Source organism: Macrobrachium nipponense, chromosome 27 (assembly GCF_015104395.2).
Source record: "Macrobrachium nipponense isolate FS-2020 chromosome 27, ASM1510439v2, whole genome shotgun sequence".
In the NCBI taxonomy this organism is placed as follows: Eukaryota; Metazoa; Arthropoda; class Malacostraca; order Decapoda; family Palaemonidae; genus Macrobrachium; species Macrobrachium nipponense.
The window spans coordinates 8,385,526-8,412,899 of record NC_087216.1 but is presented as its reverse complement, the minus strand read 5'-3'; the positions used below and the strand labels follow the sequence as shown (position 1 = coordinate 8,412,899).

The window sequence follows — 27,374 nt, the reverse complement described above, 5'->3', positions numbered from 1 at the left end:
TGTCACCAGTGTTACTACTATCCCTTTTGTTCACTTCAGGTATGATGCTCTTAAAACAAAAAAAGAAAAAGACTGCTGCATAGCTTTTTGTCATTTGGTACCTGTGCTTTTGCAGTGCTTCTTCCATAGGCAGTAGTATTTGCAGTTTCACTTTTTGCTATGTTCATGTCAATCTTTTCATGTATATAATTTTTCCCATTTTTCTCCATTTTTCTGTTTTTTATGGGCATTATATTCTGTTGAAGCTTGTTGTCACGTCTAGGCCTTTTTGCTTGTTTTGTAGGTGGTTTGCATATCCTGAATAATAATTTCTTTCAGGTAATCTGGTTATTTCTATCATTGGTCAGAGTGAAATAATGCCTTGTGTAAGATTGTTCCCATGAAATTTTGTCTCTTATGCTAGTATGTTCTACTGACAAAAACAATTTTACAGTGGTATAGAATAATTACATAGCAAGAGCAAATCCTCGATAACTGAAAATTTGATTTGGTTTTATATTACAGTATAATTGTCATTACATATACACTTCCTTTCACTGTAATTCTTTTCATTTACAGTGCTATTTCCATTCTTTACTACTGTATTTATTACAGTAGGATCTTTATTATATATATATATATATATATATATATATATATATATATATATATATATATATACTATATATAATATATATATATAATATATATATATATATATATATATATATATATATATATATATATATATATATATATATATATATATATATATATATATGTAAATGTTTGTTTGTTCAAAATCTTAAATCTCTGTAAGTTCTTCTACAATTGCTTTGAAATTTTGACACAACATTGCATTCAAATACGTGCGTTTTTACAATGGGGTTTCATCCTACCTCCCCCCCTCCAAAGGGGGTGGAGGTGACGGGTGGGATTAGGGATTCCCTGAAACAGAGCTAGTTCTGCCCGTAGACTTAGTTACTTTACGAATTTATCATACATAATTTCTGCATATGACTTCTCATTTGGAAAAGAATACTATAGGGTAAACATCAATGACATCAAAGAGGATGGAGTTTGAGAAGGGGGTTGACAGAGAGAGAATGAGAGGTAGAGGAAGTGAGAGAGACTAGACTGGGTGATAGTGAGAAAAAAAAGAGGAAAAAAAAGCCAGGGAGGGTTAGAGAGAGAGAGAGACAGAGAAGAGCAGGTGTTTTGGGGGGGGAGAGTTGGTATTAGTGAGAAGAAAGATGGAAAGAGACAGTGATTGTTGGAGAGAGAGAGAGAGAGAGAGTAGAGGGGGTGTTAGGTAAGAGTAAGATGGAAAAAGTGAGTGAGAGAGACACAGACAGAGAGAAGAGCGATTGTTTGGGAGGAGAGAGAGAGTTGGTATTAGTGAGAAGAAAGCAGGAAAGAGAGAGTGATGGTTGAAGAGAATAAGAGAAAGAAGCTTTGGTCTTTTCTTTCTTTTCCATTTTTTAACCATACTGAGCCACAGCAAATGCATAGCCAGGTACAGCTGGATTTATATATATATTATATATATCATTGAGCTACAAATTTCCTTTAATATCTAAATTCACTCTACTTCGGAATTGATATATTTTCATATATGTACCGAAGGGGAATTTTTTTTTTTTTAGTTGATAACAATTCGCCCCACATGGGATCGAACCACTGTCCAAGTGGACGGGGACGAAATCAGGACCCAGTGACGCTATCAAGTCAGCTAACAGAGACGCTATAAGTTCATATCGATTCTGACCTTACAAATCACCCTCGAACTCGTGTATTCGTAAATTAGAATCGATATGAAACCCCGTCTCCATGTTAGCCATTTGAGCGTTTGAAACGTACCTTATTTGATAATATCAATCGAACCGTGATTCATTTATATATCGTTGAGCTACAAATTTCCTTTAGAATATCTAAATTCACTACTTGGAATTGTATTTTTCATATATGAACCGAGGGGAATTTTTTTAGTTGATAACATTTCGCCCCCACATGGGTCGAACCACTGTCCAGTGGACGGGGCAAATTCAGGACCCAGTGACGCTATCAAGTCACTAACAGACTATAAGTTCATATTCGATTCTGACCTTACAAATCAATGACTCGGTGTATTCGAATTAGAATCGATATGAAACCCCGTCTATGTTACCAATTTGAGGGGCGTTTTGAACACGTAGCCTATAGACAATCATCACATCGAACGTGTCGATTTCCATATATCATTGAGCTCAAATTTCCTTTAATATCTAAAACTTCACTCTACTTCGAAATGATATATTTTTCATATATGTACCGAAGAATAGTTGATAACAATTTTTCCCCCCGCATGGGATCAACCACTGTCCAGTGGACGGGGACTAAATCAGACCCGGTGCGCTATCAAGTCAGCTAATAGAGCATAAGTCATTCGATTGACCTTACAAATCACCCTCGAACTCGGTGTATTCGTAATTAGAATCGATATGAACCCCGTCTACCATGTTAGCCAATTGAGCGTTTGAAACACGTAGCCATTCCCCCCCCCCTTTATTATGAATAATCATTCACATCGCAACCGTGATTCATTTTGTTATATATCATTGAGCTACAAATTTCCTTTAATATCTAAATTCACTCTACTTCGGAACTTGATATATTTTCATATATGTAACCGCAAAGGGGAATTTTTTTTATTTGAATGCATCAATCAAATTTCACACATCCGGGATCGAAGCCACTGTCCAAGTGGACGGGGACGAAATCCAGGACCCAGTGACGCTATCAAGTCAGCTAACAGAGACGCTATAAGTTCATATCGATTCTGACCTTCAAAACTCAAACCCTCGGACTCGTTGTATTCCGTAAATTAGAATCGGATATGAAACCGTATTAGAATCGGAATAATTGAAAAACCCCGAACTTTTCGGTGGGTAATTCCGTAATTAGGAATTCGGATAATGAAACCCCGTCTACCATGTTAGCCAATTTGAGCGTTTGAAACACGTAGCCTTATTATGAATAATCATCACATCGAACCGTGATTCATTTATATATCATTGAGCTACAAATTTCCTTTAATATCTAAATTCACTCTACTTCGGAATTGATATATCATATATGTACGAAGGGGAATTTTTTTTAGTTGATAACAATTTCGCCCCCACATGGGATCGAACCACTGTCCAAGTGGACGGGGACGAAATCAGGACCCAGTGACGCTATCAAGTCAGCTAACAGAGACGCTATAAGTTCATATCGATTCTGACCATTACAAATCACCCTCTTTAGCCCCAACTCGGTGTATTCGTAATTAGAATCGTATGAAACCCCGTCTACCAATGTTAGCCAATTTGAGCGTTGAAACACGTAGCCTTATTGATGAATCAATCACCATCGGCATTCGTGAATCATTTATAAAATATCAAATTTGGCTTTACCAAATTTCCGTGATAATTTCATTTATATATTCATTGAGCTACAAAGAATTTCCTTTAATATCTAAATTCACTCTACTTCGGTGAATTGATATATTTTCATATATGTACCGAAGGGGAATATTTTTTTTAGTTGATAACAATTTCGCCCCCACATGGGATCGAACCACTGTCCCATGTGGGGGCGAAATTGTTATCAACTAAAAAAAATTCCCTTCGGTACATATATGAAAATATATCAATTCCGAAGTAGAGTGAATTTAGATATTAAAGGAAAATTTGTGTAGCTCAATGATATATAAATGAAATCACGGTTCGATGTGATGATTATTCATAATAAGGCTAGTGTTTCAAACGCTCAAATGGCTAACAGGTAGACGGGGTTTCATATCGATTCTAATTACGAATACACCGAGTTCGAGGGTGATTTGTAAGGTCAGAATCGATATGAACTTATAGCGTCTCTGTTAGCTGACTTGATAGCGTCACTGGGTCCTGATTTGTTTCGTTTCCCCGTCCACTTGGACAGTGGTTCGATCCATGTGGGGGCAAAATTGTTATCAACTAAAAAAAATTCCCCTTCGGTACATATGAAAATATATCAATTCCGAAGTAGAGTGAATTTAGATATTAAGGAAATTTGTAGCTCAATGATATATAAATGATCACGGTTCGATGTGATGATTATTCATAATAAGGCTACGTGTTTCAAACGCTCAAATGGCTAACATGGTAGACGGGGTTTCATATCGATTCTAATTACGAATACACCGAGTTCGAGGGTGATTTGTAAGGTCAGAATCGATATGAACTTATAGCGTCTCTGTTAGCTGACTTGATAGCGTCACTGGGTCCTGATTTCGTCCCCGTCCACTTGGACAGTGGTTCGATCCCATGTGGGGGCGAAATTGTTATCAACTAAAAAAATTCCCCTTCGGTACATATGAAAATATATCAATTCCGAAGTAGAGTGAACTTTAGATATTTAAAGGAAATTTGTAGCTTCAATGATATATAAATGAATCACGGTTCGATGTGATGATTATTCATAATAAGGCTACGTGTTTCAAACGCTCAAATTGGCTAACATGGTAGACGGGGTTTCATATCGATTCTAATTACGAATACACCGAGTGCGAGGGTGATTTGTAAGGGTCAGAACGATATGAACTTATAGCGTCTCTGTTTAGCTGACTTGATAGCGTCACTGGTCCTGATTTCGTCCCCGTCCACTTGGACAGTGGTTCGATCCAATGTGGGGGCGAAATTGTTATCAACTAAAAAATTCCCCTTCGGTACATCTAAAATATAGATCAATTCCGAAGTAGAGTGAATTTAGATATTAAAGGAAATTTGTAGCTCAATGATATATAAATGAATCACGGTTCGATGTGATGATTATTCATAATATGGCTACGTGTTTCAAACGCTCAAATTGGCTAAAAACTGGTAGACGGGGTTTCATATCGATTCTAATTACGAATACACCGAGTTCGAGGGTGATTTGTAAGGCAGAATCGATATGAACTTATAGCGTTCTCTGTTGCTGACTTGATACGGTCACTGGGTCCTGATTTCGTCCCCCGTCCACTTGGACAGTGGTTCGATCCCATGTGGGGGCGAAATTGTTTATCAACTAAAAAAATAAAAACCCCTTCGGTACATATATGAAAATTATATCAATTCCCGAAGTAGAGTGAATTTAGATATTAAAGGAAATTTGTAGCTCAATGATATATAAATGAATCACGGTTCGATGTGATGATTATTCATAATAAGGCTACGTGTTTTTCAAACGCTCAAATTGGCTAACATGTAGACGGGGTTTACATATCGATTCTAATTACGAATACACCGAGTTCGAGGTGATTTGTAAGGTCAGAATCGATATGAACTTATAGCGTCTCTGTTAGCTGACTTGATAGCGTCACTGGGTCCTGATTTCGTCCCCGTCCACTTGGACAGTGGTTCGATCCCAGGTGGGGCGAAATGTTATCAACTAAAAAAATTCCCCTACGGTAACATATATGACAAATATCAATTCCGAAGTAGAGTGAATTTAGATATTAAAGGAAATTTGTAGCTCAATGATATATAAATGATCACGGTTCGATATGATGATTATTCATAATAAGGCTACGTGTTTCAAACGCTCAAATTGGCTAACATGGTAGACGGGGTTTTTCATATCGATTCTAATTACGAATACACCGAGTTCGAGGGTGATTTGAAGGTCAGAATCGATATGAACTTATTAGCGGTCTCTGTTAGCTGACTTGAATAGCGTCACTGGGTCCTGATTTCGTCCCCGTCCACTTGGACAGTGGTTCGATCCCACCTGTGGGGGCGAAATTGTTATCAACTAAAAAAATTCCCCTTCGGTACATATATGAAACTATATCAATTCCGAAGTAGTTGAATATTGAATTTAGAATTAGGAAGGAAATTTGTAGCTCAATGATATATAAATGAATCACGGTTCGATGTGATGATTATTCATAATAAGGCTGCGTGTTTCAAACGCTCAAATTGGCTAACATGGTAGACGGGGGGTTTCATATCGATTCTAATTACGAATACACCGAGTTCGAGGGGTGATTTGTAAAGGTCAGAATCGCTATGAACTTATAGCGTCTCTGTTAGCTGACTTGATAGCGTCACTGGGTCCTGATTTCGTCCCCGTCCACTTGGACAGTGGTTCGATCCCATGTGGGGGCGAAATTGTTATCAACTAAAAAAAAAATTACACATATACGGTACAAATATAATGAAAATATATCATTCCGAAGTAGAGTGAATTTAGATATTAAATGAAATTTGTAGCTCAATGAATATATAAATGAATCACGGTTTCGATGTGATGATTATTCATATATATTATATATGTATGTATGTATGTATGTAGGTATGTATTGTATGGTATGTATGTTGTATGTATGTTGTATGTATGTATGTATGTATTATTACTATATAAGTCTGTCTGTTCTGTCTGTCTGTCTGTCTGTCTGTCTGCCCTGTCTGTCGTCTGTCCTGTCTGTCCTGTCGTCGGTTCTGTTCGTATATGTATATATATATATATATATATATATATATATATATATATAATATATATATATATATATATAAAGGTTTTTTGCCACGAAGGAAAAAATTGAAAAAGCGAGATAGCCAAGTACTTTCGGTCCTGTTCGGACCCTTTACTAGAGGCAAAGGGTCCAAACAGGACCGAAAGTACTTGGCTATCTCGCTTTTTTTCATTTTTTTCCTTCGTGGCAAAAAACCTTTATTTATACATAGCATCACGTTTTATATACTTCGTGATCAAGTTATTCATATCTATATATATATATATATATATATATATATATATATAGATATATTATATTATATATATATATTATTTTTGAACAGGGACCTTGTATATTAGGTTTCTGGACATTAGTAAGTTATGAATATATATCACATTTTAAAAATTTTTCCAGAATGATAACTGCTTGAATTTTGATGGAGATATTAACTCATCAATGTTACAGTTCTGATTCTCTGGAGAACCCTGTATTCATGCTTGAGTTTCCTGCTGTTAGAGAACAAGTACAACAAACCTTAGAAGAATATATGAAAGTCATCACAGCAGTTAATCGAGAATAAAAGTAAGTACTACTTTTAAAGTAAAGGAGCAAAAAGTTAGTTAAGCAATCTTCATATTAGAACAGTGGTTCTCAAGCTCTCTATTATCACACCCTCTTTAAGAGGTGGTCCTTCCACCATGGCCCCCTTGCATCTTAGTATAAGTAAAATTCCCTTGCAGATTAAAGGAAAATGGAAAAAAAAGAAGTTAAGGAGAGTTTTTATTCTTTTGGGAATGAATTAGTGAGATACTTGACACTGCTTCTTAGCTACTAGATCTTGAATGCATGGTTGAATGCTGGAGAGTGAACAGTGTAAGTCCCCTTAACAACATTCAGCCTGTTTTTTTTTTGATCCGTACTTAGGATCCAAACAAGTCCAACTAGAGTAGTACACTATGGCAAGCTTACGTTATAAGGAGGTCTGGAATATCTTTTGCATTTTTCATAATCTTCTGAATATTAGTTTTGTTCATGAAACTTACCTGTCAGATATATATATAGCTGTATTTTCCGAATCCGACAGAAATTTAAACACTTACGACACACGCCAGTGGGAGTCAGGTGGTTAGTACCCATTCCCGACCGCTGGGAGGCGGGTATCAGGAATCATTCCCATTTTCTATTCATAATTTTTCTGTCGCCGGTGCTGAAAACACCTGTTTGCAGCACCTCCGTCCAGATTTTGGAAACTTACTAGCTACTTGAGTATCCCTTTTGTTTTTCTTTGGTATCTGAATTGGATCGGTGGCTTGGCACACATTGACTTTGGATTGATTTGAATTTGTATTGATTTTTCTTTGATCAAGATGTCAGGGTCTAGTTCTGCTAGCGCTAGATTTTGTTCTATGTCCGAATGTAGAGGTAGGCTACTGAAAGCTTCAGTAGACCCACATTCTGTTTGTAAAGTTTGCAGGGGGAATGAATGTACGTTTGAAAGTCGTTGTAAGGAGTGTGAAAGATTAACAGAGTCGGAATGGAAGGCGTATGAAACCTATCTTAAGAAACTTGAGCGAGATAGGTTAAGGAGGTCTTCCTCCAGGAGTGTTTCAGGTAGGCAAGATTTAAATTATTCTCCTGCTAACCCTCCTTCTGTAGATTATGCTCCTACCCCTGTAGTGTTGCCTCCGGCCCCTGAAACAGTGTCGGTAGAACGGTAATACTTTATCGCTAATTCTTGAATCGATTCGTAACTTAGAATCAAAAGTGTTAGCTCTGGAGAGCAAAAGTGAAGAGAAGTGCAGTGAAAGTGCCCCTTATGTAGTGGACGGGTGCGTCAGATCGGCCTCATTCCGCCTCTAGACCTAGACCTCTGCTTGACTCCCCAGATTACGGGGAGAGACATGTCGAAAGTCGAAGGAGGGTTACGAGGAACCCCACGATCTGGCGTGCCTTCGGGCAGCTTCTGACGAAACCTACCCAGACTGCCAAGGAGCGGTGCGCGTGCACGTCTCTCAAGGAGTGCTTTTCTTCTTCTGAAGCTTCTCCCCCGCGCAAGGGGTGGAGCTCTCATACCGCATCACGTCCGCTGAAAAGGACGGCTCGCGTTCGGGACGCTTCACGTCCAAGTTGTTCTCCGGAACTTTGCTCGTCGCCTGATAGTGCGTTTGCTGCTTTTCCTCCGCAGAAGAAGCGTAAGGATTATTCGGAGGCGGAGTCTTTCCTAGATGTTTCTTTCGAGCGCCGCAGTCGCTCTAAGGTGCGTGAACGTGGCGGTTCCTGGGAGTAGCAAGAAGGGCGTCCCCCCTCGCCACTCGCCTGCTCACAGGATCAGCCCCTCCCCAGAAAAGGAGGCTTCACCTACAAGCAAGATTCTCCAGTCTCTTCAGCAGCAACTTCGAGATGTTTTTTCTTCGAGAGAGACTGTTCCACGTCGCCGTAAGAAGGATGACAATCTTCCTGTGAAGAGGTCGAGGCGTTCTCCCTCTCCCTCTCCTCGCTCGTCTCTCTCTCCGTTTGAGTCTCCCTCTAGAGTTTGTTCTGCTCCCCAGCAACTTTCTAGAGGAGGCGAGAAATTCGTTTCTCGCTCTCGTGAAGCGGTTTGTTTTTTTCCGCTGCTACGAAACTTGTTGATAAGAAAGCGCGTTTCTTTAGATGCCGAGCGCGCTTCTGTGAAAGTCAAACGCGCTTTAGTGGACGCCGAGCGTGACTCGGTGCAAGTTTCGCGAGCGCCAGTGGACGCTCAGCGCGTTTTAGTGGACGCTCGGCGCGCACCAGTGGACGCTCGGCGCGCACCAGTGGACGCTCAGCGAGCACCAGTGGACGCCAGGTGTACACCTGTTGCGGTCGAGCGCGCTTCAGTCGGCGCCAGTAGATTGGCCTTCGGACGCCAAGCGCGCGCCTACTGACGTCAGTTTTCCACTTCCGCAAGCGGAAGCGGAAGCGGGGAACTCTTCCTGTTCGCTGCTCTTTCTCTTTTGAGAAAGCTCGTGACTCTTCTTTACTTCCTCCGGACTTCTCCAGTGTCGAAGAGGAAAATTAGTGACGCTTTCGTCGAAGTGACGAAGAACAGCAGTTGGCTCCAGTTTCGACGGACTACAAAGGTTTTGACCTCGTTTGCTACAGTCAGTCTTTGCAGACACTTTCCAACCTGAAGCTCCACGTACTCCTCCCTCTCAGTTTTCGTCATCCAAAGCTACTAAGATCTCGGGCTTTGTGAGAATGAAGAAGTCGCTTTCTACGAAGCAAGCTTTTAGAAAGGTCCATGATTGGTATGAAAAGAGGAAAGCTTCAGGCAAGACTTCTTTCGCTTACCACCTTCAAGACTTGGTGGCAAAGCTGGTATGTGGTATGAGACGGGATGGGAAGAAAACGTCGGAGTTAAGCTTCCAGCCTCAGCTCAAGGAGACTTTGGTAGTATTGTAGACGCCGCCAGAAGATCTTTTCTGTCTTCCTCTAAGGTCTCTTGGCAAGCATAGTGAGTTAGACTTTCACCTTAAAGGCCTCTTCAGGACACTAGAGGTCTTTAATTTTCTGACTGGTGCCTTGGAGTATTGGATGCCAGGTCCAGGAGTTCGATTCCATCAGTCTGGGGGAGCTGTCCAGTGTATTGTCTTGCATGGACAAGGCCGTCAGGGATGGTTCTGAGGAATTGGCTGCTCATTTCAGCACGGGACTGCTTAAGGAAAAGAGCACTTTTTGCAATTTTACTGCGAAGTCGGTCTCACCAGCGCAAAAAGCGGATCTTCTTTTCGCTCCTTTCTCCAGAACATCTCTTCCCCCAGTCTATGGTAAAGGACATAGCTGCCAGTCTCCAGGAGAAAGCAACCCAAGACCTTCTGGCACAGTCTTCTAGGAAGCCTACTACTTCTTCGTCTTCTGGGTCCTCTGCTTTGAAGAAAACGAAGCCCTTTCGATCCGCTTCTTCCTCGAAGCCAGCCCTCGAGGAAGAGGCTCTTTCAGAGGCAAGACTCCCGCTCCTTCCAAGAGCAAGAAGTGAGAGGGAAGTCCTTCAGCCACCGGTAGGAGCCAGGCTTCTACATTTCGCGAAAGCTTGGGAAGGGAAGAGAGAGGTGCCGACGCTTGGTCTCTGGACATCGTCAAGAAGGGGTACAGAATTCCTTCCTGATGTTACCCCCGCTGTCTTCGACACCAAAGGATTTGTCTCCTTCGTATCAGGGAGAAAAGCAGAAAGTGCTTCAGATCTACTAGATCAAATGATCGAGAAGCAAGCAGTGGAACAGGTCTTCGACCGGAGTTCTCCGGGGTTTTACAACCGTCTGTTCCTAGTGCGAAGCAGTCAGGGGGGTGGCGCCCCGTTCTGGATGTCAGCAGTCTAAATCGCTTCGTTACCAAGCAGAAGTTCAAGATGGAGACACCTCAATCCGTGCTTGCAGCCTTAAGACCGGGGGATTGGATGGTCTCTTTAGACCTTCAGGACGCATACTTTCACGTCCCCCACCATCCATCCCCGATCAAGGAAATAAAACCTGCGGTTTTGTCCTGAAAGGGAAGATTTCCAATTCAGGGCACTCTGCTTCGGTACTCAGCACGGCGCCGATCGGTATTCACCGTTCTATGAAGAACGTTGCGAGGTGGCTCCATCTTGCGGAATAAGGATCTCTCTCTACCTAGACGACTGGCCTTATTCAAGCCTCATCGCAAGGACCGGTGTCTGAAGGACCTTCACACGACTCTGTCGTTAGCGAGGGTCCCTGGGACTTCTGGTGAATCTCGAAAAAGTCGCATCTGACTCCTTCTCAATCCTTAGTCTATCTGGGGATTCAGATGGACTCAGTGGCTTTTCGGGCGTCCGTCCCCAGGGGCGACAACTTCAATGCCTGGACAAAGTGTCGGCCTTTCTAGGGAAGGAAACATGCTCGGTGAGGGAATGGATGAGTCTGCTGGGGGACCATTTCCTCACTGGAGAAGTTTGTTTCTTGGGAAGGTTGCACCTCCGACCACTTCAGTTCTTCCTCTCAAGCAATTGGTCCACGCAAACAGGATCTAGAAGAGGTCTTGTTTTTGACGGAAGAAGTGAAAAAGCACCTCAAATGGTGGTTGGATCCAAAGAAGCTTGCGGAAGGACTTTCGCTCAAGCTTCGGAACCCCGACCTAGTGTTGTTCTCCGACGCGTCCTCCACGGGTTGGGAGCAACACTGGGAGGGAGAGAAGTGTCAGGCACCTGGAGAGGGAACAGGTGTCCTGGCACATCAAATCTAAAAGAACTTTCAGCGGTTTACCTTGCTCTAAGGTTCTTCGAAGAGGAAGTCTCCAACAAAGTGGTTCAGATAAACTCGGACAACACCACGCCTTGCATACCTCAGGAAACAGGGGGGAACTCACTCTCCTCTGTTCGTCATCGCGAGGAATATCCTGATTTGGGCGAAGTCGCAAAACGTCACGATTCTGACAAGATTTGTGTCAGGCGTGGAAACGTGCGAGCGGACCTTCTCAGTCGGCAAGGACAGCTTCTGCCGACGGAATGGACCCTTCATCAGGAAGTATGCCAGGCGCTATGGAAGCTGTGGGGACGTCCTCCATGTGGACGTTTTCGCAACTTCCCGAACGAAGAGACTCCGCTGTATTGCTCCCCAGTTCTGGACCCGGGGAGCAGTGGCAGTAGACGCCCTACTGTGGAATTGGTCGGGACTAGACATTTACGCTTTTCCCCCATTCAAAATCCTCGGGGAAGTAATGAGGAAGTTCGCTGCATCAGAAGGAGCGAGAATGACCCTCATCGCCCCCCTTCTGGCCAGCGGTCGACTGGTTCACGGAGGTGATGTCCTTCCTAGTAGACTTTCAAGGACTCTGCCCTAAGGAAAGATCTACTCAGACAGCCCCACTTCGAGAGGTACCACAAAACCTCCCCGCTCTGAGTCTGACTGCGGTTCAGACTATCAAGAAGTTGGCCAGAGCGAGGGGTTTTTCAAGACCTGTGGCAACGGCGATTGCCACCGCAAGGAGGCCCTCCTCAATCGCAGTTTACCAATCAAAGTGGGCTGTCTTTAGAAGTTGGTGCAGAAGGAAAGGGCATTCCTCCACCTCAACCTCTGTGAGCCAGATAGCAGATTTCCTTCTTCACCTTAGGAAAGAAGCGAAACTAGCCGTTCCCACGATTAAAGGCTACAGAAGCGTGCTTTCTGTGGTCTTCAGACATAGAGGACTCGACTAGCAAATGATAGAGACATTCATGATCTCATTAGATCATTGAGACTGTGAAAGTTCTCCAACCTAAAGTACCATCGTGGAACTTAGATGTGTACTGAGTTTCTCATGTCGAGTCAATTTGAACCGCTCCATTTAGCCCGCTCGCTTAGGAATCTTACTAAGAAGACCATTTTCCTAACCGCTCTGGCGACGGCGAAGAGGGTTAGCGAAATTCAAATCATAAGCAAGCATATTGGGTTCAAGGATCATAGTGCAGTTTGTTCCTTAAGTCCTACGTTCTTAGCAAAGAACGAGGAACCCTTCCAACCCTTGGCCGAGGACGTTCGAGATCAAAGGGTTGTCGGAGCTAGTGGGACCTGAAGCTGAGAGAGTCCTGTGTCCTGTCAGGGCTCTCAAGATTTTATTTGCAGAGAACCAGAGCATGCAGAGGTTCTTCGGAGAACTTGTGGTGCTCTGTGAAAAAACCAGATCTTCCGATGTCGAAGAATGCACTGGCGTTCTTCTTAAGAAGTACGGTTAAGGAAGCCCATGAAAAGTGTAGTGAAAGTGACATGGAGCTTCTGAAAGTGAAAGCCCACGAGTTGAGGGCTATTGCTACTTCGGTGGCTTTTCACAAGAATATGGCAATCAAAGATATATCCACTTATTGGCGAAAGCAATTCGGTGTTCGCTTCACACTACCTGCGGGAGGTGAAAGCAACATACGAAAATTGTTACTCGCTCGGACCATTACGTCGCTGCAGACACTGTTTTGGGGGCAGGAGGTAGCGCTCATCCTATCCTTTAATGGTTTAGGGGGGGAGTTTTTTTAACTTGTGTTATGGTTGTGGGGTTGACCGCCTGCGGCGGATCTCCCTTCCATTAGCTTAGTCTATGTGGGATACTTTTGGTAGGCTACGCCAGGTGGTTTGGTTTTACTTCGTTGCCCTCATTTGTATGGTCAATGGTCTAGTCACGTCGTGGTCTCGCCCCTGTTGACAGATCATCTGGAGTGCACCAGCTTTATAGGTCTCTACCTTGCTGGCAACTCTAGTAGCACAAGCAGGACTTATGCGGCAGTAACCACGAAGTCAGCTATGCTAACAGGTAAGGAATCAAGATATCAATTATCTGCATATATATGTTTCCTAAAATCTTCTATTCTGTCTACTCCCACCACCAAAGTTGGGATTCAGCTATATATATATCTGACAGGTAAGTTTCATGAACAAAATGATATTGTAATGATACAATTAAGTTGTTCATACTTTTTTTATATACCTGGCAGATATATAATAATCAAGTACCCACCCACCTCCCCTCAGGAGACAGTGGAAATAAAAATTATGAATAGAAAATGGGAATGATTCCTGATACCCGCCTCCCAGCGGCGGGGAATGGGTACTAACCACCGACTCCCACTGCGTGTGTCGTAAGTGTTTAAATTTCTGTCGGATTCGGAAAAAATACAGCTATATATATATCGCCAGGTAAGTATGAACAAACTTAATTGTATCATTACAATATCATTTCTCATTCTTGTTAAGATAATAACTAATATAATTAGAGAATGTTTTATTTTTCCATTGTGATAGCTGTAAAATGTATTCCTGTGAAAATTTATGCTGTTTTCCTTTCCTAATATTGTTTTTATATTATGTAAGTCATGTGAGTGCACAAAATAAAAGAAGTATGATATTGTTAAGATACAATGAAGTTTTATACATACTTACCTGGCAGATATATACTTAGCTATAGACTCTGTCGTCCCGACAGAATTCAAAACTCGCGGCACACGCTACAGGTAGGTCAGGTGATCTACCATTCCCCGCCGCTGGGTGGCGTATCCGGAACCATTCCTGAGGGGAGGCTGGGTGGGTGGGCCCTTAATCGTATATATCTGCCAGGTAAGTATGTATAAAACTTCATTGTATCTTAACAATATCATTTTTATACATTCAACTTACCCGGCAGATATATACTTAGCTGATTGACACCCTTGGTGGAGGGTAAGAGACAGCTAAATACATACAAAAAATTTAAAAATAAAAATTTTAATAACGGGAAACAAACAATTGTTGTAGGATATCAATCCTGGTTCTTACCTGTCTGGGCAGAAAGACTTCATGATTACTGTCATTTAGTCTGCATGCCTGAAGAGCTTCAGCGAGGTAACTACCTATAACCGAATAGCCCTTCTGGATCATGTCACTGGGGGCTTACCCGCTTACATGGCAGAGCCTGACCTGTATCTTATCAATGGGGGCTAGCCCTCTTACATGACAGAGCTTTAGGTTTTACATAATGCACAACGAGGAGACCACAAGTTAATCCGACCACCACCTGACCTCCTAACCATGTTAAATCTAGGAATTGAAAGGGGTTATCCTATACCCTCTTCCAATAACCATAAAAACCAAACACCATAATGCTAAAAATTAAATTAACTAAACTAATTAGGATTAACCTCAGCTCCTCCTCCCAGCACTAAATCCGCGGAAACGTACGCTCCCAGTGAAAAGCACTTCTCATAAGTAACTCTCACATCTCTTAGATAGTGAGAAGCGAACACCGAATTACACTTCCAATACGTGGACTCTATTAGGGCTTGAAGGGACCACGTTTTATGAAAGGCCATTGAGGTTGCTATGGCCCTCACTTCGTGTGCTTTCACTCTGAGGAGCCTAAACTGTTCCTCTCCACATTTAAGATGCGCTTCCTTAATGACGTCTTTAATGAAAAACGTAGGGTATTTTTTTGAAATAGGTCTTATCGGATCCTTGACCGAACACCACAGACTTTCTTGCGTACCTCCCAAAAGAGACTTTCTTTGTAAATAAAATTTTTAGAGCTCTTACGGGACATAAGGTCTTTCTCTGTTCTTCTCCCGTAAGAGAGGAAAGTGCTTTCACTTTCAAAGCTTCTAGGCCATGGTTTGATGGGTTTTTTGTTCTTGGCTAAGAAGAGAGGCTTGAAAGAGCAAATTGCAGCCTCCTCCTTAAAAACCCACTGTGCCTTCTAACGCTTGAAGTTCACTTACCCTTTTGCCGTAGCTAGGGCGAACAGGAACAGAGACTTCCTTGTCAAATCTCTAAAGGAAGACTTATTGGCAGGTACGAATTTATCCGACATCAGATAGTGAAGGACTATATCCAAGTTCCAGCTGGGATTTTTTGCTTTCTGGCTTTTTGAGGTCTCGAAAGACCTAATAAGATCATGTAGGTCCTTATTGTCCGGCACATCCAGGCCCCTATGCCTGAAAACCGAGGCCAGATACTTCTGTACCCCTTGATCGTAGAGACTACTAGGCCACACTTTCTTCTAAGGTAAAGAAGAAAATTTGCAATGTCGGTTATGGAGGTACTGGAAGAGGATACCTCATGCGCCTTGCACCATCTTCTAAACACCTCCCACTTCGACTGGTATACTCGTAACGTGGAGGGTCTCTGGCTCTTGCGATTGCTCTTGAAGCTTCTCGAGAAAACCCCCTCGCTCTAACGAGTCCTTCGATAGTCTGAAGGCAGTCAGACTTTAGAGCGGGAGGTTTTTGTGATACCTGTCGAAGTGGGGCTGTTTGAGAAGATCGCTCCTTAGTGGGAGCGATCTGGGAAGATCCACCATCCACTCCAGTAACTCTGTCACCCAATCTAGGGCTGGCCAAAAGGGGGCGATCAACGTTAGTTTCGCTCCTTCTGAGGAGGCGAACTTCCTTATTACTTCCCCTACTAGTTTGAAGGGTGGAAAAGCGTATCCCGTCTAGTCCCTTCCAATCCATGAGGAGGAGTCTACGCTATTGCTCTTGGATCTGCAATCGGGGAGCAATAATTCTCCAACCTTTTGTTCCAGTTGGTTGCGAACAAGTCTATGTTCGGCCTTCCCCATAACCCCCATAACTGCTCGCACACTTAGAGGGTTGAGTGACCACTAGGTGGGGAGGACTTGGTTTTTTCTGCTTAGCAGATCTGCTCGAACATTTCTCTCCCCCTGTATAAATCTCGTTAGCAGAGAGATCTCCTTCTGAGCCCAAAGCAACAACTCCCTCGCTGTCTCGTAAAGGGAGAATGATTGGGTTCCCCCTTGCTTTCTGATATACGCTAGAGCTGTCGTGTTGTCGGAATTTACCTGAATGATCGATCCTGAGATCTGCTTTTTGAAAGTGTAAGAGAGCTAAGTGAATGGCTTTCAGCTCCTTTTTGTTTATGTGCCAGGACACCTGAGCTCCTTCCCAGGTGCCTGACACTTCTTCCGAACCCAACGTTGCTCCCCATCCTACATCCGACGCGTCTGCAAACAACGCTCGGAGAGGGCTCTTTATGTGTAAGGATACTCCTTGACCGAGTTTCTCCGGGTCTAGCCACACGAAGATCTTGTTTGATCTTGTCCGTGATTCTGAACGATACTTCGAGGTCCTGGGAACTCTGATCCCAATTCTCCTTCAGATAATACTGAAGGGGTATTAGGTGCAGTCTCCCTAAGGAAACGAACTGCTCCAACAAGGATATGGTCCCAGCAAAGAAACTCATCCATTCCCTCGCGGAGCAATGTTCTTTCCCTAGAAACACTGACACCTTTGCAAGGCAGCGTTCTATTCTCTCTGTTGATGGAGACGCTAGAAAACCCCGAGAATCCATCTGAATCCCCAGATAAACTATGTTCTGCTGGGATCCAGCTGGGACTTCTCGAGGTTGACTAGGAGTCCCAGTGACTCTGTCATCTTTAGTGTTACCGAAAGGTCCTCCAGACACTGATCTTTCGACTTTGCTCGTATTAGCCCGTCGTCCAGATACATCGAATCCTGATTCCTTTCAAATGTTGCCAATGCGCCACATTCCTTAGGACGCCCGTGAAGACTTGAGGGGCCGTCGACAGTCCGAAGCAAAGCGCTCGAAATTGGAAGACTCTTCCCTGTGACATGAACCTGAGGTATTTCCTTGATGCGATGAATTGGCACATTGAAATATGCATCTTGAAGGTCCAGGGATACCATCCAATCCCTGGACGAAGAGCAGAAAGCACAGAGGAAGAAGTCTCCATTGAAAACTTCTTGATCACAAAGAAGTTCAGCGCACTTACGTCCAAAAACCGGCCTCCACCCGCCCGAGGCTTTGGGTACCAGGAATAGGCGGTGTAGAAATCTGGTGAATGGAGATCTTGAACCGGTTCTATTGCCCTCTTCTGCTAGACTCTTGACAGGATCTTTGTATCTCGCTGTTGACTCCCTTGGAGTTTCTGTTAAGGGAGGATATTCCCTGAAGGGGATGAGGTATCCTCTCTCGAGGATAGAGAGGGTCCAGTTGTCCGCCCCTCCTCTCTGCGCCCAGACTGGCAAAGTTCGAAAGTCTGGCGCCTACAGCTATCTGGGGGAGGCGTTCTTCTTCATTTTGCCTTTCCGCAGGTCTCCTGGAAGGTCTTCTCTGGTGTCCGGTCTCCTACCTCTAAAAGGGGTTCTTGAGGAGGAAGAGGCTCCTCGAAAGGGCTGCTGAAGAGGTGCTTTCTCCTTCTTTGAAAGGGAAGAGCAGGCTTGAACCTCTTTGCTGACTGTGTCAGTAAATCCTGCGTAGCCTTACCAGCTAAGGATTTAGCTATATCCCTCACCATGTCCTGTGGGAAAAGGTGGTTAGAAAGAGGAGAATATAGCAATGCCGACCTCTGCAGAGGGGAGACTGACTTAGACAGGAAGGAACCGTATACTGATCTCTTTTTTAATACTTCGGATCCAAAAAGAGCAGCCACTTCCACCGAACCGTCCATAACCACTCTGTCTAGACAAGATAATACACTCGAGAGTTCCTCCATACTGACAAATTCGGGATCTTGGGCTCTCTTCGCAAGGGCTCCCAGAGCCCAGTCCATAAAATTAAATACTTCGAGTGTCCTGAAGAGGCCCTTTAGGAGATGATCAAGTTCACACATCCCCCACGTCGCTTTTGCTGAGAGTAGAGCGCGCCTCCTTGAAGACTCGACTAAGGAAGCGTAATCTGCATCTGCGGATGAAGGCAGACCTAAGCCCATAGGCTCCTGGGTATCGTACCATCTTCCAGGTTTACCCGTCAACGTTGAAGGAGGGCATGAAAAAACAGTTTGTTCCGATACGTAATACAAACCATCGGTCCTTTAACAATAGGGAAGTAGCTAGCGGCAGCTGGAAACGGTCGTAAGCTTCGAACAAGGGAGAACGGTAGTTAACTGCTTGTCCGATCAGTCGCGCGCCGCGCGACTGGGAGGTAAACAAATCCCTTTTGCTTTCGGGCCGTTTTTCTACCCTTGTTGAGGACTAGGACGTGCTCGTCATCGCTCTGCCCGCTTTGTCGTTTGCTTTGAGTATCAGCCCTCTTTTTGTTTCCTAGTGTGTTTGAGAGTGTATGCTTGTAAGTACTTTACATTTCTTTTTTTCATATTATGATGAGTGATCAAGAAATGGAGATTTCGCCGCGCCCCCAGTCGCCCGTAGAGTGTGTCCCGGGCTGGAGGGGCGTAAATGCGGCGGATTCAGATCATTTGTGGATGTGGATCCACACGAGGTTTGTACTCGGTGTCGGGGGCGAGAATGCTCCCGCACCGAGCCATGTGTAACATGTATGAATTGGTCCGAGGCGCAGTGGGTGCTGTACGAGGGCAGGAAGAGACTTAGGCTGCCAAAGAAGTCATCGGAAAGTCCAGTGACTCCTTTGGTAACGGACACTTCGTCTTCTTTCCTGCCCCCCGGCCAGCCCCCACGTTTCGCGCCTTCCCCTGCGGGGGGGGGGGGGTGGGGGTAGCGGGGAGTCCTTCTCCTCTCTCGATCCGTCGAGTGTGGAGGAGGGCGCCCGCTACCCGGACGTCCAGTTGTACTCGGGGTCTTCCGTCCGCTCTGGGTGGGGTTCTTCTCCCCCCAGGCGCGAGGAAACCCCTCTGACTAACCCGACTGTTGCTTCCGCAGGTGTGCCATCAGCGAAGGACGACCTGGGACAGGTGTGGGAGTCGCTGGGACTGCAGGGAGTGCCTAGTATACAGGGGTTGATTCAGCGGTTGGCGGGGTCGGCAGTGGTCACTCATGGTACGGTAACCACTACCACCACCACAATATCTACACCAGCTTATGATATGCCACCGCACTTGGTGTATACACCACATGTAATGACGGTGACACCCACGGCTGCAATACAAAAACCGATTGCTGCCGTACCAAAGAGGACGGTGCCACCGCCACCTGGGTTCTTTGTGTTGCCGACCCCGGACTTCCGCTGCCCCAAGAGTACCCCCCTGGACCTGCCGCCAGTGCCGAGAATGACGGTAGCTGCCGACAGGACGCCTGGCTCTCCTGCGGTACCTGCCGTGCCTGCCGTACCTGTTGCTGTCCCTGCTGCTGTCCCGTGCTCGCCTCATTCCTTTCAGAATAAACGTGCATGCTGTTCCTGCTGTTCCTGGACCTGTTCCTGTTGTTCCTGCTGTTGGTGGTGCTGTCACAGTCTCAGGTCTTTCCGGACAGGTGCAGTCGGGCCCTGTTGCTTCGGCAACTGCCCCGGCTCCCTCCTGGATGGAAGACCTGACGTCTGTCCTGCGGAGCCTGGCGTAGAAGAAGAGGAAGATGTCGTCGTCGTCTTCTTCGTCGTCTGGTGCCTCCTCTTCCCCTTCGACTTCTAAGGCTAAACACCAAGCCGAGAAGAAGAAGGCTGCCTCCTCCCCCCTAAGAAGACTCCTTCGGGATCTTCTAAGGGCCCGGGCTCGCCACAGGCGAGTCGGGAGCTCTTCTGATGGGTCCTCCTGTTCCTTCGGGAACGGGGCCCGTCTCTTCTCTGCAAAGAAGAAGACGATGGGGACCAGAGGTGTACCAGCCTCGGCTGGTACGTCCTCACCTGTTAGCGGTTGTTCTGCCGCTAAACCAGGTTCCGTCTCGGCCGCTTCTCGTTCGCGAGAAGTACCGAGTGGCATGCTCTTCCCACGGGAGACCGTCCAGCCAAAGTCTTGACGTCCGAGCTCGCTCGCCGTCAAGACAGCGGCACGGAGCAGAAGACTGGCGAGAGTCGTGTAAGCGCACGACTCTCGCCAGGCCAGTGGACGCTCTCGCAGCGATCAACTGGCTGCTCGGGTTGACGTGACGGTCACTGACCAGCCACGGGTTGAGGCGAGGAAGGGGTCCCCGCGGCTGTCGGTACCAGCCACGGCTTGGTACCAGCGGCTCGACGCGCCGAGAGGACGCTGGCCGGTCTCGCCGCGACAGAGAGCCTAGCAGGTCACCTGACCGCCGCTCCCATAGGGACCGGGCGGAGACGGTGACCAGCAACAGCTCGCCTGACGCTAGAGATCGGTCTCGACGTTCTCAGCCGAGCCTCTCGCCCCAGGCGAGCGGCAAGGCTAGGCCTGCTGCTCGATCGCCACCGCGGGTTTGACGATCAGCAGCAGCCCTCACGCACGCTGGTCCTGCCAGTGAGCGAGGGGGGTGGGGGGAGCGTCAGGTCTGCCCTCTCCCGTACTTCAACCATCCTCGGGCTATACCGGGAGAGCGAGGTACCGAGGAGTGATCACGAGAGGTGCGCCGCTCGTGACCCCGCTATGACGCCGTATGACTCAGGCACGGTTTTAGGACCGACCCAGAACATACGCGCAAGTAGTTGGAGGCGACCGTCAGGGGTCTGCCGCTGTTCCTCCTTCTGAAGGAGGAGTATCGCGGGACCTGTTCTTGCTGGAGGGACTGGACGGTCCTACTCCACAAGACGCAGTAACTCCCGAGATACAGAGGAACTTTGCAGAGTCATTAAGCTGATTCGTCAGCATAATGACCTTGCGGGAAGGATCGCCGCTACCACCGGCAGAGCCCATGTCCCGGCTCGAATCATTTTGGGGTCCCAAGAGGGAACCCAAAATGATGGTGGGGGTTACCGCGATCAGAGCTTGCAGACTCAGTCCTGGATCAAGTTGAGAATCTGTCTCAGGCACGGGAGGATTCGCTGGAAATCCGGACGGTCTTCTAAGCTGCTCCTCCCCCTCTACAGCGTCAGAGGCGATTCTACGTGCCTTCCGGAAGACCCGATACTGCTAAAACAGGTTAACCCGGGAGTTAGCGAGGCTGACTCCAGGTGTGTCCCTGCAGCAGCTCCTGTCGGAGAACCTCTGGTTCTCGCAGCAGGAGGCACTTGCCCTGGAATCTACCGCTATGGCAGCGTTCCAGGCAGTCTCTTGGTTGGATTTGTGGTCCCTCACAATATCCAAAGTAGCGGCCGGCTCCGGGAGTTCTGCTCTCGAAGACGACGCTTCTTTCAGGAGACTGTGCCAGTCTGGAGGAAGAGCGATCTCTTACCTCGCCCATCAGACTGCTAACCTGTGGGCCAACTTGGTTCTTCGACGTAGGGAAGCAGTCCTTACCGATTGACCAAGGGGGCCGGGCGTGAGGCGGGCACTCGGGCTGCGTAATGGACACATTAGGAGTTCCCCAGCTCTCTTTCCCGGCCCGAGAGATGGATGGACGCTGCGGTGGAGAGGCGGCGCACTGACGACAGTGACCGCTTAGTTCACCAGGCAGTCTCGAAGGTTACTGGGCAATCTCGAGCGACTGCGGCCAAGCCAAAAGAGCTTGGCTAGCGCTTCCAAAACCGGCGGCGAAGACGGTTGCACCGTCCAAGCCCCGTGCGAAGACTCCTGCTGTTTCGACTTCTGCTAGAGGAGGCCGTAAATCAGCCCTCCTCCCAACCCTCCTTTCCCCGAGGAGGTGGTGGGAAGAAGTCGAAACGAGGAGGGAAACGCTAGGGACGGCGTTGACCCCCTCACCTGCTGCCGGAAGTGGGGGGGTGCCTGGCGAGCCATTGGGCGACTGGCAGCGCTACGGCGCCGAGAACTGGATAGTAGACGTCCTTGCGGGAGGGATATCTACTACCTTCGAGTCTCGGCCCCCCCCTCATCTCCAAACCGGTCCATCTACAGACCTATGTCCGGGGATCAGCAAAGGACAACGCTCTTCGACAGGAGATCAAGACCATGCTGGCGAAACGAGCTGTAGAAATCGTGGAGGACCAGTCACCGGGCTTTTACAGCCGCCTCTTCCTAGTGGAGGCAGGGCATCGGGGGGCTGGCGTCCGGTGATAGACCTCTCTCCCCTGAATCGCTTCGTTCGCACGACGCGGTTCACGATGGAGTCGGCACGCTCGGTGCTCGACTCGATCAGGGGGAACGATTTCATGCTTTCAGTGGACTTGAAGGACGCGTATTTTCAAATACCCATCCATCAGTCCTCCAGAAAGTACCTCCGCTTCATCTTCGACGGGACGGTGTACCAATTCAGGGCACTTTGTTTCGGTCTCTCAACCGCCCCACAGGTGTTCACGCGAGTGTTCACTCTGGTGTCAGCTTGGGGCCCATTCGCACGGGATACGTCTTCTGAGGTATCTCGACGATTGGCTAGTCCTGGCGAGCTCCCGCTCGCAGTTGCTACAGGACAGAGATCGACTCCTCAAGTTTTGTCGCGATCTGGGGATCGTGATAAACTACGAGAAGTCCGATCTCGAACCAAGCAGAAGATGAAGTACCTGGGTATGCTGATAGACACGGTAGCAGGGCAGGTCTTTCCCGCAGACTTGCGTATCAGCAAATTCAGGGAGGCAGCCGGCCGGTTCCTGTCTCGGCAGGAACAGGCAGCACAGCAATGGCAAGTCGTGATCGGCCATCTGTCGTCACTCGAGAAGTTAGTCCCTCACGGGCATCTTCACCTGCGGTCTCTCCAGTGGAGGCTAAGGGAGAGTTGGTCCCAGGCCAAGGATCCTCCTTACTTTCCCGTGGCTCTCACGGACAAGGTGAGGCAGGACCTAGCCTGGTGGCTCGACGACAAGAACCTCTTAAGAGGAGTGCCCATACGCACTCCCCCCCCGGAGATGCTTCTGTTCTCAGACGCATCGACCGAGGGATGGGGCGCACACCTGGAGGAGTTGCTGACTGCAGGTGTGTGGGACCATAACGAAAAGCACCTTCACATCAATGTCCTGGAACTCAAGGCGGCGTTCAACGCTCTCCGAGAATTTCAGGACCGCTTGGTGGGACACTCAGTGGTGTTGATGTGCGACAACACCACAGTAGTGGCATATGTCAACAAGCAGGGGGGGCTAGTGTCTCTTCGCTCCATCAGTTGACGGTGCAGGTGCACGAGTGGGCCACGGCTCACTCGATAGAGCTGTCAGCACGCTACATTCCAGGCAAGAGGAATGTAGTAGCGGACAAGCTCAGCCGTCGGGATCAGGTGATAGGGACCGAATGGTCTCTACACCAGGACGTGGCGGAAAGGCTCTTCAACCTGTGGGGGCGACCGGTCGTAGACCTGTTCGCCACCCGGCACAACAGAAAACTTCAGGTTTTCTTTTCAGCCGTGCCGGACCCATGGGCGAGCTGCAGAGGACGCTCTCCAACACCCCTGGGACAACCTCTTCGCCTACGCCTTTCCTCCCTTCTGTCTGATTCGGAAAGTGATCAGTCGAGCGCTGGTCACTCCCAATCTCAGAATGATCCTGGTGGCTCCCAAACGGCCTCAAGCCGTTTGGTATCCGGACCTGCTGGCTCTTCTTGCGGACGCACCGAGAGAGCTACCCAATTGGCACAACCTTCTAGCCCAGCCACACGTAGAACGGTACCACCAAGCAGTCCAGTCCCTTCAACTTCACGGCTGGCTGTTATCCACCATCTCTTGCGAACGAGAGGCTTTTCTCGTAGCGCAGCAACAGAGATGGCTGGACTCGTCCGACAGTCCTCTGCAGCTGTGTACCAGGGGAAGTGGGCCGTCTTCTGTGGTTGGTGGTCGTAGACAGGGTCTGTCTCCTCTCAGAGCCACTCTTCAGCAGGTAGCGGATTTCCTCGTGTTTCTTCGCCGAGAGAAAGCTCCTCTCAGTACCCACAGTTAAAGGATATAGAGCAGCCACTGGCGCTCGTCCTAAAACTGAGGGGACTGGACATCTCGAACTCGTTCGAGATTTCCTGCTAATGAGGAGCTTCGAAAGGTCTTGCCCACCCAGGGAACTCAGGCCCCCTGCGTGGGATGTGACTCTCGTCCTTAGGAGTTTGACTCGAAGACCCTTCGAGCCACTCCGAGAGTCGTCAGACAGGGATCTGACCCTCAAGACCCTCTTCTTGCTGGCCCTGGCATGGCGAACGAAGAGAGTAGGGGAACTACATGGTCTTTCCTATGATGTTAAACACACCAGAGGCTGGGGATCTGTAACGCTCGATTTCGTCCCGAACTTCGTAGCCAAGACTCAGAATCCGTCGATCCCTGATGACAGGTTCGAGTCTTTCACAATCCCCTCCCTTCTGGACTTCACCGATAACGATGCGGATGAGATGCTGCTTTGTCCTGTGAGGGCGCTACGGCGCTATCTGAAGAGAACTCGACACCTCAGGCCTGAGTGTCGACGCCTCTTCGTTAGCACTGGGGTTACCAAGAAGAAGTTTCCAAGAAACACGCTTTCTTTCTGGCTGCGTGAGGTGATCAGGAGAGCGTACGAGGCTGATGGTAGCGACGACATCCGTACGCTCCGACCGAGAGCCCACGAAGTCAGAGGTATCGGACCCTCCTTAGCGTTCCGTAAGAACTTCCGTGGCGCAGGTCCTGAAGGCAGGTGTCTGGGCCAACCAGACCACCTTCACGTCCTTCTACCTTCGGGATATTGCCCCACAAGTCCTTGGATACTTTTTCCTTGGGACCTGTGGTGGCTGCTCAACACGTTGTGTAAGCTTACCCAGCACCCGAGCAGGCAGAACAGCATCGATTCCTGGTATGACTGGGAGAATGAATGTGCGAATGAGAGAGTGACTGGCTTCTCTTCACCATCTTTCTCTACCTCTACCTGTGGGCAGAGGGATACGGTCGTTACCACGCTGGAAGGGAGTCAGATGCAGGTAAGCTACTCAACCGAGCTCCATCCTATCTCTTTAACTAGAGATAGGAGTGTATATCCACCACTTTCTCCAACAAGGGGGAGGAAGTGGATGCTGACATGAGACAAACCCATTACTTTACATTTGCTCATGTACAGGAAAAAGTTCTACAATGCTGGTACGAAGAGATACGCTTGCCTCTCTTCTTAGTACTCGGCCCAGAGGTCTGACCATTGATCCTGCGGTGCACACCCCGATCAATCGGACAGAGGGCTTGGATCCCTCCCTCGCTCTTACGACCAGGGAGGCATTCCAGGGATGGACGAACACCAGTCTGTTCATCTAAAAGACTCAGATTCCTCCCACCAAGAAGTGAGTCTTCCTATTGTTAAAGGACCGATGGTTTGTATTACGTATCGGAACAAATGACAATTTGTCGGAAATTGCATTTTTTCCTAACTATACAAACCTGAGGTCCTTTACATGTAGTCCCTCCTCATGCCACCCCTCACTCTGCGTATTTTGCATGGGCCAAAAGCAAAAGTGATTTGTTTACCGCCGCGCGACGATCGGACAAGCAGTTAACTACCGTTCTCCCCTTGTTCGAAGCTTACGACCGTTCCAGCTGCCGCTAGCTACTTCCTATTGTTAAAGGACCTCAGGTTTGTATAGTTAGGAAAAATGCAATTTCCGACAAATTGTCATTTTGCCCACTTCTCTTTTAGTTTTAAGCCACTCTCCAAAAGCCCTTGAATGCTTTCTTCATGCTAAGAGTAGGACGCATTTTCACGATGAGGATGTTTTTTGGAGACTTCGTGCTTGACAACAAAGATCCTGGAGAGGGCGGATCCGCTGGTTGAAGCTTATCCCCGAACTCCTTCAGCAACAACAAAGACAATCTCTTATAGTCAGAGACTACCAAATCCACTGGTAATTCCTCATCCGAGACTTCTGCTAAGTCTCCGGCTGTAGGAGATCCCTTCGGAGAGAGAGCGGTTCTTAGTAGTAGGAGGGACTTCTCTCAAGAGAAGATGATCGTCGCCCGTGCGACATATTCTTGCTACTACAAGGCGCAAGAGAGCTCGTAAAGGCATGAGATCTCCTCTCAGTAACCTGTTTTCTACCAGGTGAAGGGCTCCTACTCTCAGAAGAGCTCATAAAGTGCGAAGGAGTCTTACTCCGACCTAAGCTCCTACAAGGTTCCTGGCGCCTGCTCGACTCCTGGATTCCCTCTTCTTGACTCCTGACGCCTGCTGACTCCTGGCGCCTTGCTTGACTCCTGGCGCCTGCTCGACTCCTTGGCGCCTGCTTGACTCCTGGCGCCTGCTTGACTCCTGGCGCCTGTCTTGACTCCTTGTTAAGCTCTTGACGCCTCTCACTAGACTCCTGGCGTTCTGGTAGGCTCTATACGCCTACTATATTCTTGGCGCCTACTAGGCTCTGTCGACTCCTGGCGTTTGAAAACATCCTGTTTCTTAGGCTCTTGACGCCTAACCTGGTCCTCAGTAGAGGAGTCCGACTCCTGACCTCTCTTAAACGACGTAGCTGATCGTTTGCTCTGCGAGCGGCTACCGCTGGGAAGGGAACTTTCTTTCTATACATAGGAGAGGATCGCTTAAAGGGAGAACGGAGGAGAGTCTCTCAGGTGACGAGCGCCTGCTAGAATGAGAAACTTCTCTTCTACAGGAGAAGAAAACTTCGATCTTTTGCACTGAAGGGAGGAGTCTTTTCCTTCGAGACAAATCCGTATTTAGTGCGCCTACCAGGGAGGATAGTTGTTCCTGTAGATTAAGCAGGAAGAGCTTAGTCGGGTCTTGAGGCGCTGGAGACGGTCTTCTAGCCTTCTTACTACTCGAAGGAAAATTCTCTGGAAAGCGCTCAGGGCTCGAATCAAGAGCGTCTCCTTTCGGCGCAACCC

The 27,374-nt window shown here is 47.3% G+C and overlaps 1 protein-coding gene across 1 annotated transcript in view; it reads left to right on the top strand.

The window, feature by feature from the left end:
• LOC135200496 (afadin- and alpha-actinin-binding protein B-like) overlaps nt 1-27,374 on the top strand; it is a 137,067-nt gene that overhangs the window by 41,024 nt on the left and 68,669 nt on the right. The window contains 2 exon segments of the mRNA XM_064229146.1: nt 6,893-6,936; nt 6,938-7,056. Coding sequence (XP_064085216.1) covers nt 6,893-6,936; nt 6,938-7,056 — 163 coding nt within the window.